Source organism: Mustela putorius, unplaced genomic scaffold (assembly GCF_011764305.1).
Source record: "Mustela putorius furo isolate JIRA1106 unplaced genomic scaffold, ASM1176430v1.1 tig00003850_pilon_pilon_pilon, whole genome shotgun sequence".
Taxonomy (NCBI): domain Eukaryota; kingdom Metazoa; phylum Chordata; class Mammalia; order Carnivora; family Mustelidae; genus Mustela; species Mustela putorius.
In genome coordinates this window covers 17604673-17617659 of record NW_025422002.1, presented here as the reverse complement: position 1 = coordinate 17617659, position 12987 = coordinate 17604673, and the positions used below count along the sequence as shown (strand labels likewise).

At 61.5% G+C, this 12987-nt stretch overlaps 1 protein-coding gene across 1 annotated transcript in view; it reads left to right on the top strand.

Annotated features, from left to right (window-relative positions):
* PLXNA1 (plexin A1) overlaps nt 1-12987 on the top strand; it is a 49452-nt gene that overhangs the window by 18032 nt on the left and 18433 nt on the right. The window contains exons 4-16 of the mRNA XM_045063397.1: nt 2273-2413; nt 3364-3464; nt 3776-3899; nt 3996-4149; nt 4421-4520; nt 5742-5856; nt 8171-8371; nt 10240-10336; nt 10411-10604; nt 10712-10863; nt 10956-11076; nt 11392-11528; nt 12479-12646. Of these exons, the coding sequence (XP_044919332.1) occupies nt 2273-2413; nt 3364-3464; nt 3776-3899; nt 3996-4149; nt 4421-4520; nt 5742-5856; nt 8171-8371; nt 10240-10336; nt 10411-10604; nt 10712-10863; nt 10956-11076; nt 11392-11528; nt 12479-12646 (1805 nt within the window). The remainder of the gene's footprint in view (nt 1-2272; nt 2414-3363; nt 3465-3775; nt 3900-3995; nt 4150-4420; nt 4521-5741; nt 5857-8170; nt 8372-10239; nt 10337-10410; nt 10605-10711; nt 10864-10955; nt 11077-11391; nt 11529-12478; nt 12647-12987) is intronic.

Sequence of the window (12987 nt, the reverse complement as noted above, 5' to 3'; positions counted from 1 at the left end):
CTGCTTTCCCCGGGACCCTGGGGAGAAGGCCTGCTCTCTGCCTGCCCCCTTCCATGCCGCAGAGCTGGTATGCCCCCTGGCTGTACCCTTCCCTGGAGTGTCTGCCTGTGCCTGCCTGGGCTATGGGTGGATGGTCCTTTAGTTGGTATCCATGGCCCGGCCCTCAGCTCTCAGCTGGGGTGGGGGTGGGGGAGAACAGACCTGGCTGAAGGGGGTTGTCATATTGAGTTCCATGTGGTGCCTGCTGGTCAGGGTGGGAGAGCCTGGGGACCCTCAAGCATCCCTGTTCTGGCACACCCCCAGCGTGCACAGGTCTGAGGTCTGGTCAGGCCTGGCTGTCAGGGCCTCTGGGGTGGAAGTCCCAGGTGTCTGGTTTGAAGGGCCATGTTGGGGCACTACGGGACGGGGCCTGGGGCTGGGAGGCCTGGGACTGGGCCTGGGCTTCTAGGTGACTGTAGGCAGCCCCCGCAGGGAGGGGGTCCAGGCGTAGGGCAGGGCTCTGGGGGAAATCCGGAGTCTTGATATGAATCAGTTGAGTTGAGACTGGGTCTGGAGATCTGGGTCCTGCTGCTGCCCCTTGCCTGCACCCGGGCCCTGCCCTCCTGACCTTCTTGTCCCCTGCCTCCTGGTCATTGTCCAGGCTGGCCTTGCCAGGCCTGGGTGGATGGCTGCCAGGGTGTGGGGATTGCCTTGTGGCCCAGCCACTCTGTGTCCCTTCTTCCTGGCTCACTGGCTAGGTCCTTGTTTAATTTTCAGAATAGCTCTGATGTGGGGAGTGGTGTCTGTCATCCCCATTTCACAAGTAGGGACACTGAGGCAGAAAGAGGGTCAGCACCCCACCTCGGTTGTACAGTTGGGGTTGTCTGAGCTGGGGCTGAGGCCTAGGCAGCGTGGGTCCAGAGGCTGTGCTGGGGGCCTTCCTGACGTCTCCCATGGCTGATGTTGGCCTGGGCCTGCCAGCTTGAGAAGCTGACAGTGGGCTCTCCCTGTGCTGGCTACCCGCCCCAGCAGGACAGGAGGTTTGTGGAGCTGGCTGCGCACAGGTTGGGGTCCTGTGCACAACCACCCGTGGGGGTGCTGAGGCTGGGCTGCTGTGGGCCCTCACCTGGCACCCCTTCCCCTTGGGCGGCTCCTGACCCAGCCCGTGGCTGCCTCCTCCTGTCCAGCTCAGGGCTCAGCTCTTCCGGGTCTGGTTTGACTTAAGCCTGCCTGCCTGGCCGGGAGGCAGCTGAGCGGATGTGGGGGGTGGCCTCGGGCTCTCAGGAATGCAGCCCTCCCCATCGCCTGCAGCCCTGCGGCAGGCAGCCTCTGGCCCAGAGACATAGCGCCCCACCCTGGCTGGCCGCCCTGGGCCCACACAGAGCAGGGGTGTTCGCTGCCTCTGCGGCCCACCCCAGCCAGTGAGGCCTGCCCTGGCCTGTCGTGGAGGCGCAAGAGAGGGGTGCTGGGCTGAGTCCCAGCCCCAGGCAGAGGTGGAGAGGGGGGCTAGCCACTTGGTTACAGCCAGGGAGGGTGGGCCTGATGGAGCAGGGCTGGCTACCTTGTGCCCTGGGAGCTTACCCAGGACCAGCTGAGCTGGGCAGACGCTGCCTCATGACTCCCATCTCTGGAAAGCCCCCTGGGTCTTTCTGTTAATTAAATACATTTGTTTGGTAAAAGCAACTAAAAATACTTGCAGCATTTCAAGCTGCAGAGAAGTGCTGGCTAATTAACGCCCGGTTTGTTTGGGATCTGGAATATATTTCCATGCTGTAGAGATGCCTGCCCTCTTGCCTTCTTGTGGGAGTATACCCCATTCCAGGACCCTGGCTTGGCCCCTCACTCCAGTGCTGCTTCCCTGCCCCGGAGTCTCCCAGTTACACTTCTCAGCCACACTGGACATGTCCCTTTCCCTGGAAGGCCCCTGCTGCCTCATCATTCCATCCTACCCTCTGCACAAATAGCCCTTCCTCTGGGGCACCCAGCCTGGCCCTAGGAAAGGTGGGGCACCTGCCAGGGGCTCCCGCCACCTCTATGCCAGACTTGGCTGGTGATGGGTGGTAGTGGGTAATGGTCATCCCCATAGTCTCTGTTGACTGTTAAAGAGGCTAGGGCAGGACCCACCTATGGGGCCATAGTTTATCCTACGCAGCCTCCTTGGGGTGGGTGGAGGCTTCAGCCTTGTACTTACAGGCCAGCCGGGGGAGGGGCTCCAGACCCCTGCCCTGCAGTAGGTGTGGGGCTGGGGCAGAAAGACTTTAGCACAGCCCCACTCTGGCCCTTCACTCCACAGATCCTGGTGGACCTGGCAAACCCCAGTGGCCGGCCAGCCCTGGCCTATGAGAGCGTGGTGGCCCAGGAGAGCAGCCCCATCCTGCGGGACCTGGTCCTTAGCCCTGACCGCCAGTACCTTTATGCGATGACAGAAAAGCAGGTGGGTGGCCTGTGGCCAGACACGTGGGGCGGGCATGGATGGGGGGCTACCTTCAGGGTGCCGGGCATGGCTGTCATTGATCTACTTCATCCATACTGGTTCTAGATTTTCCCCCATCAGCGTTGGAATTCCCATCCCCTCCCTGAACAGTTGCACATTCTCAGGAACAGTTATTTGAGTAAGTTTTATCAGAATACTGACGTCATCCGAGGGCTGAGAGTACATGTCTGGGGCGCCGAGTTCTTGGGCTGAGGCCCTGCATGGCCCTGATCCCATCTGCCCAATTGGGGCTTCAGGCAGCTGTCCCCATGGGGTTGGTGCCTGGCCTGGCCCCCCTGGTCAAGGCCCATCCATTTGTATCCCTGGCATAGCCTACTTGGAGCCAGCCTCTGCTCTTGTCAAGCTGGTGACCCCTTGGCCAAGGGGGTGGGCAGGTGGGGCAGTCTAGGATGGGTTTGGTGAGGCCAGGCCTCACTCGTTGGCCAGCTCTCATTTCTCCTCTGCTCCTCTCCTGGCCATCAGGTTATTCCAGCTCTCGGAGGATCTCAGGGCCAAGCAGGCGAGGTCAGGGTGAGCAGGACCCAGCCTGCAGCTGTGCTTAGGATTGGGGCTGACGCTCTGGTGGGGAGCTCAGAGTCCAGACGGATGGGGGAGTGACTCTGGCTGGAGCTGTCGGTTCTTCTCTGGGTAGTTCACTTGCACCAGCTTGCTTGCCTCCTGGCTGCTGTCTCCCAGGGAGAGACCCAGTTTGGCCTGACTTGGCCAAGTCAGGGTCACAGGACCGCCGTTGAATAGACCGTGCTGGAGAAAGGCCAGAGATGGAAGCTTCCCTCATGTAGGGGAATAGGGCCCGGTATAGCAGACACACAGTGATGGTGAGGAGGTGGGCTGGCAGCGGTCTCTGGGAAGGGCCTTGCGGGGGCCTGAAGCTGAGCTCCCCGTTCTGGCAGGTGACCCGGGTGCCCGTGGAAAGCTGTGTGCAGTATACATCATGCGAGCTGTGCCTGGGATCACGGGACCCCCACTGCGGCTGGTGTGTCCTACACAGCATGTGAGTGGATGGGGTGCAGGGGTGGGCTGCAGGGCCCTGGCAGTCTCTGATCTGGGGGGACCCTCATGGCCACACTGTGGCCGTTGCAGCTCCCCTGTGAGTGCCCCTGGGTCTCCCCTGGGCGAAGTTGCCTGGGACTGGCTAAGTGATGGCCTACCCACCTTCACCCCAGTAAAGACAGGGTACCAGGTAAAGCTGCTGGGTTCCTCCAAGTGCGGGTGAGGATTACCCTGCTGAGCAGGGGCTGGCAGGCTCGGGGTGCCCCTCTGGCTGCCTTCCCCCCACCCAGCCATAGCACCCTGTGCCCGCAGCTGCTCCCGGCAGGATGCCTGCGAGCGGGCCGACGAGCCCCAGCGCTTCGCCTCAGACCTGCTGCAGTGCGTCCAGCTGACGGTGCAGCCTCGCAACGTGTCGGTCACCATGTCTCAGGTTCCGGTGAGCACGGCTGCCCCAGGGGCGGGGGCAGGTGATGGGGGGAAGGGGGACCTGTGGGGCCTGCTCACCGAGGCCTCCTGCCATGGGGGGTCCCAGCTCGTGCTGCAGGCCCGGAATGTGCCCGACCTCTCGGCTGGTGTCAATTGCTCCTTCGAGGACTTCACTGAGTCTGAGAGCATCCTGGAGGATGGTCGGATCCATTGCCGTTCACCCTCTGCGCGGGAGGTGGCCCCCATCACGCGAGGTCAGGGTGAGTGTTGCCATGGCCTGGGGCCGGGACAGCCCCTGCAGCCATCCTTTCAGTCAGGGAATAGGCATGTTTCCTGTGGGGTGGCAGGGGAAGGAGCAGGTGATGGCTCGGGGTGGGGATTGCAGGTGCCTGCCAGCAGATGCCTGCACAGGCGTGCCTGTGCACGTGGTGGCAGGCAACGTCCTTGGCGAGGCCGTCCCATCGTGGGCTGGCGCCCTGGGTTCCTTGGCCCCAGGTGGCCCGGTGAATTGGGCCTACACTGCTTCTGCAGGAGACCAGCGGGTGGTCAAGCTTTACCTGAAGTCCAAGGAGACCGGCAAGAAGTTTGCGTCCGTGGACTTTGTCTTCTACAACTGCAGCGTCCACCAGTCGTGAGTGTTCTGGTCCTCCTGGCCCTCCTGGCCTGATACTCCTGTGCGGCCACATGGGCAGGGGCGGGTTGCTGGAGCCAGGTACCTGCTGCTCAGGGACAGACAGGAGTCCAGGTCCGCCCTGGTGGTGGTTGACAGAGCCCCTGGGGGCACAAAGAGCTGAAGTTGGGCGTTTCCCTGCTGCTGCCCCGGTGTGCTTGTCTTGGGGCCTCAGAGGAAGAGCAGGGGAACCGGTGACCTGTTATGCGTCCTGCCATAAGCTGGGGTCCCGGGCCTGACCTGGAGGGGACCCAGACTGGAAGGCCCCTGAGGGGTGAGGGGGGTGGCGGGAAGGCCCACGCAGGCTGTGTGGTTCAGCCACGGAGCTGGAGGCAGCTGTTTTTCAGCGGGGCCTTTGTTTATTGACCTCCAGACTGACTGTCCTGGCTCTTCGTGGGTGCCCACGGGGGACCCAGGTGTCGGTGTCAGCCAGCTTCCTCTCTCTGCCCAGGGCGGCCTGGGGTTTCTGGAGCAGGGGGCAGTGCTCAGAGCCGGAGGGGAGGGAAGGTCTCTGGAGAAGCAGGGTGGCCGGTAGGCTGGGAGGTCCTTGAGAGAAGTCAGAGGTGGTTTTCTCCAGGTGAGGTGGGTGACACAGGTGCTGCAGGGATGATGCAGGGATGACAGGGTGCCAGCCACAGGAGTTTGCATGGGCCAGAGCACAGCAAGGGCCCTGTCCAGGCCTGGGGACATGGGGGCGTGAACTGGCCAAGCTTCTGCCAGGCAGAGCTTGCATTCTCGGTGGGGAGGCGGCTGTCCACGACTGGTCTCTGAGGCCCTGTAGCGATGGCTTTCCTCCTGAATTGAAGCTGAAGTTCATTGAGCTTGGAATAGAAAATGCATTTCCACATCTGCTCCGACACATTTCCCAGCACTAATTGTCACGTGTGGCTTGGCATAGCCAGTGGTCACCTCAGTGGACACTGTAGGCTTTAGGCGTTTGCTTTGTCAGCAGACACTGGGGTGGGCTGTCAGGTGTTCTGAGTCTGGAAGAAAAGCAGTGAAGTGAGAGGGAAGCACCAGGCGGGCCTCTCTGAGCAGCAGGAGGAGCAGCCAGTGCAAAGGCCCTGAGGTGGCACTGTGATCTGCTGCCAAAGAACCAGCAGGGAGCTAGTGCAGCCCCATGTGGCCACTGGGTGGAGGCACAGGCTGCCCCAGTTTCACTGCTCTGCTCTCTTCCCGCAGCTGCCTGTCCTGTGTCAACGGCTCCTTCCCCTGCCACTGGTGCAAATACCGCCACGTGTGCACTCACAACGCTGCCGACTGCGCCTTTCTAGAGGGCCGTGTCAATGTGTCTGAGGTAAGGCCATCCGGGAGAGCTCAGGGTTTCAGAGCTGTGGCAAAACCCGAGAGCTCCCATGGGTGGCTGAGATGCTGATCTCATGGCTCATGGTGTTAGGGACATTCTCTGAGGCTATGTTGACCTGAGCCCAGCCTGGTCACTGGCTCTACTGTATAGCCTTCCAAGAAGGCCTCAGAAGAAGACCTCTAGTTGGAGGCTACAGACCAGAGAGATGCCCAAGGGATGACACAGGGAGGGGACCAGTGCAGTGGGAGCCCACAGCGGGAGATGTCTGGCTCGGCCAGTGTGGAAGTCCTGGGGACCGGCATTGTGTGGATGAGGGAAGCCTTCAGACTGCCCAGCAGTGCGGCTGGTTGGTTCTTGGAGTTGTCTGAGGTACTGCGTAGTAATTGATAGTAATTAGGTAGTAATTATTTTGGAGCCTGGGCAAGACACTGACTTTATTTATGAACAGCCAGGCTCTCAGAACCAGGACAGGCCGACCTGGGCACTTGCCAGCGGGGAGTGGGCATGCAGGGTTCCCCAGGCACAGCCTCAGGGTCCAGAGCTGGGCTCAGAAGCCAGGGCCCTCGCTTTGGCAGTGGACGGCAGTCCCGTTGGTCAGACAGGGCAGGAACGTATGGGTCCAGCTGGCTGTGGGGCATGGAGGGAGCAGAGGACATGCAGCCTGCCTCGGGGCATTCCTCACAGAGCCTCCTCTGGCCAGCCTCCACGGTCACCCTCCGGATCTTTGTTTGTCCACTCACTGGTGTAATGTCGCACATGACAGGACAGGGTAGTTGTTGGGGGCAGCCCAGGGGTAGGCAGGGACCTTGGGCGTTTGGGTCAGGGGTGGTGTCTGTGTGAGCAGGTGGTGTGAGAGCCAGGACAGTGGGCTTCCCTGGGAGCGTGGCTCATGTGGGCATCTGGGCAAAGGTGCCATGAGGGTGGCAGGGTCATGGGCAGCAGAAAGCTGCTTAGTGACCCCACGGAGGGCTGTTGTGGGCCTCAGTGGAGAAACATAAGAGGGCCCTCCTATAGGGTGTGCATATTGAGGGCTGGGTTGCAGGCAGTCCTGGGGTCCAGGGAGGTCGCTTAAGGGAGGGACTTACCCCACAGATGTACCCTCTTTAGCTGTAGTCCCAGGTTCTATGGGGACTTAACTAAGGAGTGTGACGTGGGCCAAGCTGGACCAGTCTTGTTGCTCAGAAGGCCTTGGACTCCTCACCCTCACCCTGCTTCCCACCTTTGGTTCTGGTTTGGATCTTGTGGGGTGGCCCCTCAGGAGCTGGGTGTCAAGGCGTAGCCTGAGCCAGACTCTGGCCTGATGCAGGCACAGAGGCCACACCCCAAGGGAGAGACCGGGGCCCCTGGGCAACAGAGATGGTGTCTATAGAGGGAGTTGTGAGGCTAGAGGGTGAGAGGAGCCCAGTCCTGGTGGCCAGAAGGAGCCAGAGCTGCTGGTGGTCCAGGAGGGGCAACCAGGGGCTGGGGAGGCAGCAGGCAGATCCCTGGGCTCGGGGGCTGGCTGGGGCACCTCTCTGAAGGCCAGAGAAGCACTTGGTGTGGGTGTGGGCCCCTGAACATATGAACGGTGGGCCCTACGTATGTGTCCTCATCACCCGCCTCTCCCCATTGGTGCATCCCTGCAGACCCAGCAGTGAGCGGTCAGCCGGCCAGGCTTTGCCTTGCCGCAGCCCAGGTTACCTCCTCAGGCCCCCACAACCTCGGTGGAGCAGCCCAGCCCAGGCCCGCCTGGGGAGTGCTGCAGGGCTTGGGGATTACAGCCTGTTTTCAGCATCTCTATTTAAAGCCCAGCTCAGCGTAGTTCCCGAGGGGCCTTCTCCTCCCAAGGCTGCTGCCTGCCGTGCTGCAAGGGAGCTGGGCCGTTGCATCAGTCACTGTTGCCGAGATGCTGGCCCTGGGGGCCCGGGATGTTTTCCTGCCCAGCTTTGGCTATTTTTACATGCTCTCTGGGCCCCCAGCTGGGAGCTCCTAGCCCAAGCGCCCCACACGCTCCCTCGGCTGCTTCTGCCTCAAGGGCCTTTCCAGCTGTGGGCCAGATGGGGCCCCCTCGGTGGCCGATTGGTGGGGTGGGTCCTTGAGCCCTGCGAGGGCACATGGGCACACAGTGGGGAGGCCACAGCCCAGTGGGTACAGAACCCAGGTCTCCCGCCTCCAGCTTGTCTAGCTCATTCTGAGTCCTGGGTCGCCCAGTGTGTGAAGCAGGCTCAGTGGTGCTCGCAGGCTCTGTGCACAGAGGTCAAGGCCGTGGGTAGGGCACGCCATGCTGGTGGCACCAGCCCTTCAGCCGAAGCTTTGTCGCCCCCAGGACTGCCCACAGATCCTGCCTTCCACCCAGATTTACGTGCCAGTGGGTGTGGTGAAGCCCATCACCCTGGCCGCTCGCAACTTGCCGCAGCCTCAGTCGGGCCAGCGTGGCTACGAGTGCCTCTTCCACATCCCAGGAAGCCCAGCCCGCGTCACCGCCCTGCGCTTCAACAGCTCCAGCCTGCAGTGCCAAAACTCCTCGGTGAGGCCAGGGGGCTGCCGGGCGCCCCATGTGCTGCTCAGCCTCACGGCCTTACGACCTGGTTTCTGCTCTTAGCACAGAGACAGTGCATGGGCAGGTGTGGCTGGGATGGCTCAGAAGGCACCCCTGATTGTGTTGGGGTGTGTGTCGGGGGTGGGCTGCAGGGGGATGTGCTGAGAGCTGCCCAGATACCTGGCGGGAGCACATCGTAGACATGGGAGAGGGTGACTTGGGCAGACGGGGTGAGATATGCACACATGGTTTTGCATGAGCTCTTCCAGCGTGGGCAAGGCAGCCAGGCTGCTGTGCGGGACGCCCGTGTGCCAGCCTCCCCTGTGCTTCCTGAAGGGCCGAAGTCAGGGCCACAAGGTCCAGGCTCTCGGCTCCTTTTCTGCATCCGGCCAGACCCAGAAACTGTCCACAGTGGCTGACATGGCGCATGGTACCCGGCCCGAGGGCTGGGGAGCAGCCATGTTTGGAGTCTGGAATCTGCTAGGGTAACAGTTCAGAAGCCTTTGGTCAAGTCCAGCGAGTTGAGCAACAGCGATTGCTACAGACCCACATCCTTCTCTGGTGGATGGGGGTAGTGTTGCACTGGTGGTCCTGAGACCAGCCTCAAGCTCTCCCCTGGCGGGCTCTGTGACGGCTGGCAGGCCTGGTTTCCTCATTGTTCAAGAAGGGAGTCATTAGGAGAGAATTCCAGGGGAGAGGCCTCTGGTCACAGGTGTGGCCGCCTGCCATTGGCGGTGGTTCCTTGGCCAGCAGTGCCTTGTGTGTCTGGCGGGGCAGGCTGGGGGTCACAGCAGCCTCCTGGGGGCAGGGGGCAGGTCAGCCACCTAGCCAGGCCCTTGTGGCCTGCACCTGGCTGGAGAGGTCCCTACACCTTCCTATCTATCCTGTCCTTCCCATCCCATCTCCTGATCTGTCACGCCCACCCCCGGCTTCCACCCCAGCTGCCTCCAACCTCTCTTTGCTCTCCAGGAGTCTGTGCGTACCTCTACTGCCCTGTTTCTCTGCCATCCCCCAGTCTGTCCCTGCTGTCCTGCCTTCCTCCTACCCTCCCCAGCCCACATTTGTCTTTCCTATGATGGTGTTGAAAGGGAAAAGGGAGTACTAGGGAATTTGATAGGATCCAATTAAATTCCTGCAGATAAAACAGTGATGAATTGCTTTGGGATGGAGTGGAGGTCTTCAGCTGCAGAAAGTGGGACACAGCTGGGAGTGCTGGGCCCCAGCTCCCCAGGGAGTGGTATTGTCCCCAAGCCCTGCCCAGCCTGGGGGGTGGGAGGGCAGGGCCTTCCCTGATGCTGCTTCCTGCCAGGCCAGGGCTCAGGGGCACACGTCTTAAACCTCGGGGCAGTCCTGGTGTCAGGATCACTGAATCCATTCAGCAGACAAAGAAGCAGGTTCCAAGGGGGCCAGTTGGGAAGTTCTGGTTCTGTGGTAGAGCAGACTGTAGGGGGAAATGGAGGTCACCCTGGAGGGTGTGCCTCATGGGGCTACTGGGGACAGGTTTGGCTGGAGAGCGGGGATTCTGGCACCAGGAAGGAAGCCCTGTGTGTGTTGGGGGTGTGTGCGTGTGTGTGTTTGCGGGGTGGTAAGCCAAGGCAGAACTGGGTGTGACAGCTTAGCCATCTCGGCTGGCTGGCAGGTGGGCAGCTCTGGGATTTCCGGCTCCAGATGGGAAATGCTATTTTGGGAAGGCAGAGCCCCCAACTCTGTCCTGTCAAGCCTGTTCTGGGGGGCCAGTCCCAGAGATAGCCAGGAGAGGCAGGGAGGCCCTGCCCCACCACCCTGGGCAGTGGCCTGTGACCCCAGAGTCTAGGCTGTGTGTATAGCCTGACCACCTGCTCACCTACTGCCCACAGTATTCCTACGAGGGCAATGATGTCAGCGACCTGCCTGTGAACCTGTCGGTGGTGTGGAATGGCAACTTCGTCATTGACAACCCTCAGAATATCCAGGGTGAGCTGGGCAGGGTGCCTGGGGCTCGAGGGGGCACTGAGGGCAGGCCAGGCTGACCGTGTCCCTCCCTGTAGCCCACCTGTACAAGTGTCCAGCCCTGCGAGAGAGCTGTGGCCTCTGCCTCAAGGCCGACCCACGCTTCGAGTGTGGCTGGTGCGTGGCGGAGCGCCGTTGCTCCCTGCGCCCCCACTGCCCTGCCGACTCGCCTGCTGCCTGGATGCATGCCCGTCACGGCAGCAGCCGCTGCACTGATCCCAAGATCCTTAAGGTAGGCAACCCCCCAGCACCTCCAGCCCCTGGCCGCCTCCCGCTCCCTGCCCGGCTCAGCCCGCAGTGGCGGACTGCACCGGCGTCCCAGCCTTGGCATCTCTGCAGCTGTTCCCTGAGACGGGCCCACGGCAGGGGGGCACGAGGCTCACCATCACGGGCGAGAACTTGGGCCTGCGCTTTGAGGACGTGCGGCTGGGCGTGCGTGTGGGCAAGGTGCTATGCAGCCCTGTGGAGAGCGAGTACATCAGTGCTGAGCAGTGAGTGCAGCCTGGTTAGGGTGGGCAGGCAGGGGTGCCCTGGCACCCAGGCTGGACCCTGCAGCCCGCTGAGGCCCCTTGGCATCCTGCAGGATCGTCTGTGAGATTGGGGATGCCAGCACCGTGCGGGCTCACGATGCCCTGGTGGAAGTGTGTGTGCGAGACTGTTCCCCCCACTACCGGGCCTTGTCCCCCAAGCGCTTCACCTTTGTGGTAAGCCTCACCTTTGTGGTAAGCCTCTCCCCTGCCCCCCCCCCCCCCCCCCCCCCCCCGTGGCTAGGGGCTAGCTACAGGGCAGACTGAACTCTTGGTCCTCCATCAGTCCTCTCTTCCAGCAACACCTCTGTTCTGGTCTCCCTTCCCCTCCTTGTCTCTAGGTCCCTCCTGCACACTTTGGGCCCTGCCTGTGGGCTGCATATGAGAGCCCATGTGCACCCAGGGCCCGGGAAACGGCTGGAGGTGTGAGCAGGCCTCTGGCCGGAAGGGCAGGCCTTTCCTGCAGCTCAAGGAAGTCCCTTCTTCCCATAGACTCCAACCTTCTACCGGGTGAGCCCTGCAAGAGGGCCTCTTTCAGGGGGCACCTGGATTGGCATCGAGGGCAGCCACCTGAATGCGGGCAGTGACGTCGCTGTGTCTGTTGGGGGCCGACCCTGCTCTTTCTCCTGGTATGGGCTATAGATGTGGAGTGGGGGGCCAGGGCAAGGCCTACCTTCCTGGGTGGTGGTTGGTTCAGATGGCTGCATGCCCCCTCCCGTTGCCCAGGAAACAAGGGGGGTGTGGAGAGCCAGGCTGGGGTGATCACTATGGAAACCAGAGGCGGAGAGTGTTACCATGGAGACAGGCTACCTCCTAGAGTGGGAAGGGCAGGGCAGGCAGGGTTGATGGGTGGGCGGAGCCTGGACCTGAGGGGCAGGCACAGCTGCCCTGTTTTGGGGTGAAGGGGATCCCTTGGGAGCACAAGTATTTAAAAAAAATTCTTAAGAGAGGAAAAAAAAATCTTGACAAAAGCCTTGAGGCTTGAAGTGGATAATTTTAGATTAGGGATGATAATGGAACGGCCCTTTAAATATTTTCCTGTGGTAATTATCCGCTCTCAGACTAATTATTGGTGTTTGCAGCCTTGCTGCAGGAGTGGACCCAGTGGCGGGGGGCCTCTGCTGCGCTGAAGGAGCTGAGGGGACAGGGGCCCAGGTGTAGGCAGTGACTGACTGCTGCTCACTGGGGGTCACCAAGTGCTCTCTCCACCCTGGCCAGTTCATTCAGTCTCCACATGGCCCAGGCTTGGGTTGGCTCGATTATTCTATCAGGAGACGGAAGGAGGGGTGGGAGTAGCGACCATGTGCCTGGCTTACCTTAGTGGAAATCCATGCTGAGCGTGGCCCTCTGGGAGGTACACGCTGAGCCCCTTGGAAGGCCTGGCCGGAAAGTGGCTGGAACAGTCAACGGGTACCTGAAGCGGGTCCCGCTGGGGCTCCGTTTTACAGGTGGGCATGTGAGGCCCAGGAAGTGCCGGTGCCTTGACTGTACCGCTGTTGGTGACAGAGCCAAGCTATTGAGCCTATCTTGTAAACAAGCCCCACACCTGTGTCCTCACCGCCCCTCCTGGCTTCTCTAGGAGGAATTCTAGAGAAATCCGGTGTCTGACGCCCCCTGGGCAGAGCCCCGGCAGTGCCCCCATTGTCATCAACATCAACCGCGCTCAGCTCACCAACCCGGAGGTGAAGTACAACTACACGGAGGATCCCACCATCCTCAAGATCGACCCTGAGTGGAGCATCAACAGGTGGGTGCCCCTCCCCCACAGCCCACCGTGAGCCCCCAAGACCCCATCTGTGCTGTGTGGTCCCTGCTGACACAGGGTGGGGCTCCTGCATCCACCTCTCTTTGTGCTTCTCCGCATGGGCGGGTGTGTGGGGGGCGGCGGGGAGCAGGACCCACATGGGTATGTGAAGACCCGGACTGTTGCGTTTCCTGGATGCAAGAGCCCAGTTTTTGTGTTGGTCACGGACACAGATTGTCTGCTAAACTCTGGGCTGCTGGGCTCTTCAGAAAGATCAGACAAATGCAGTGAGGTGCCCAGAGTCAAGGCTCTCAGGACGAGGGACCGTGTGCACCTTGAGACGT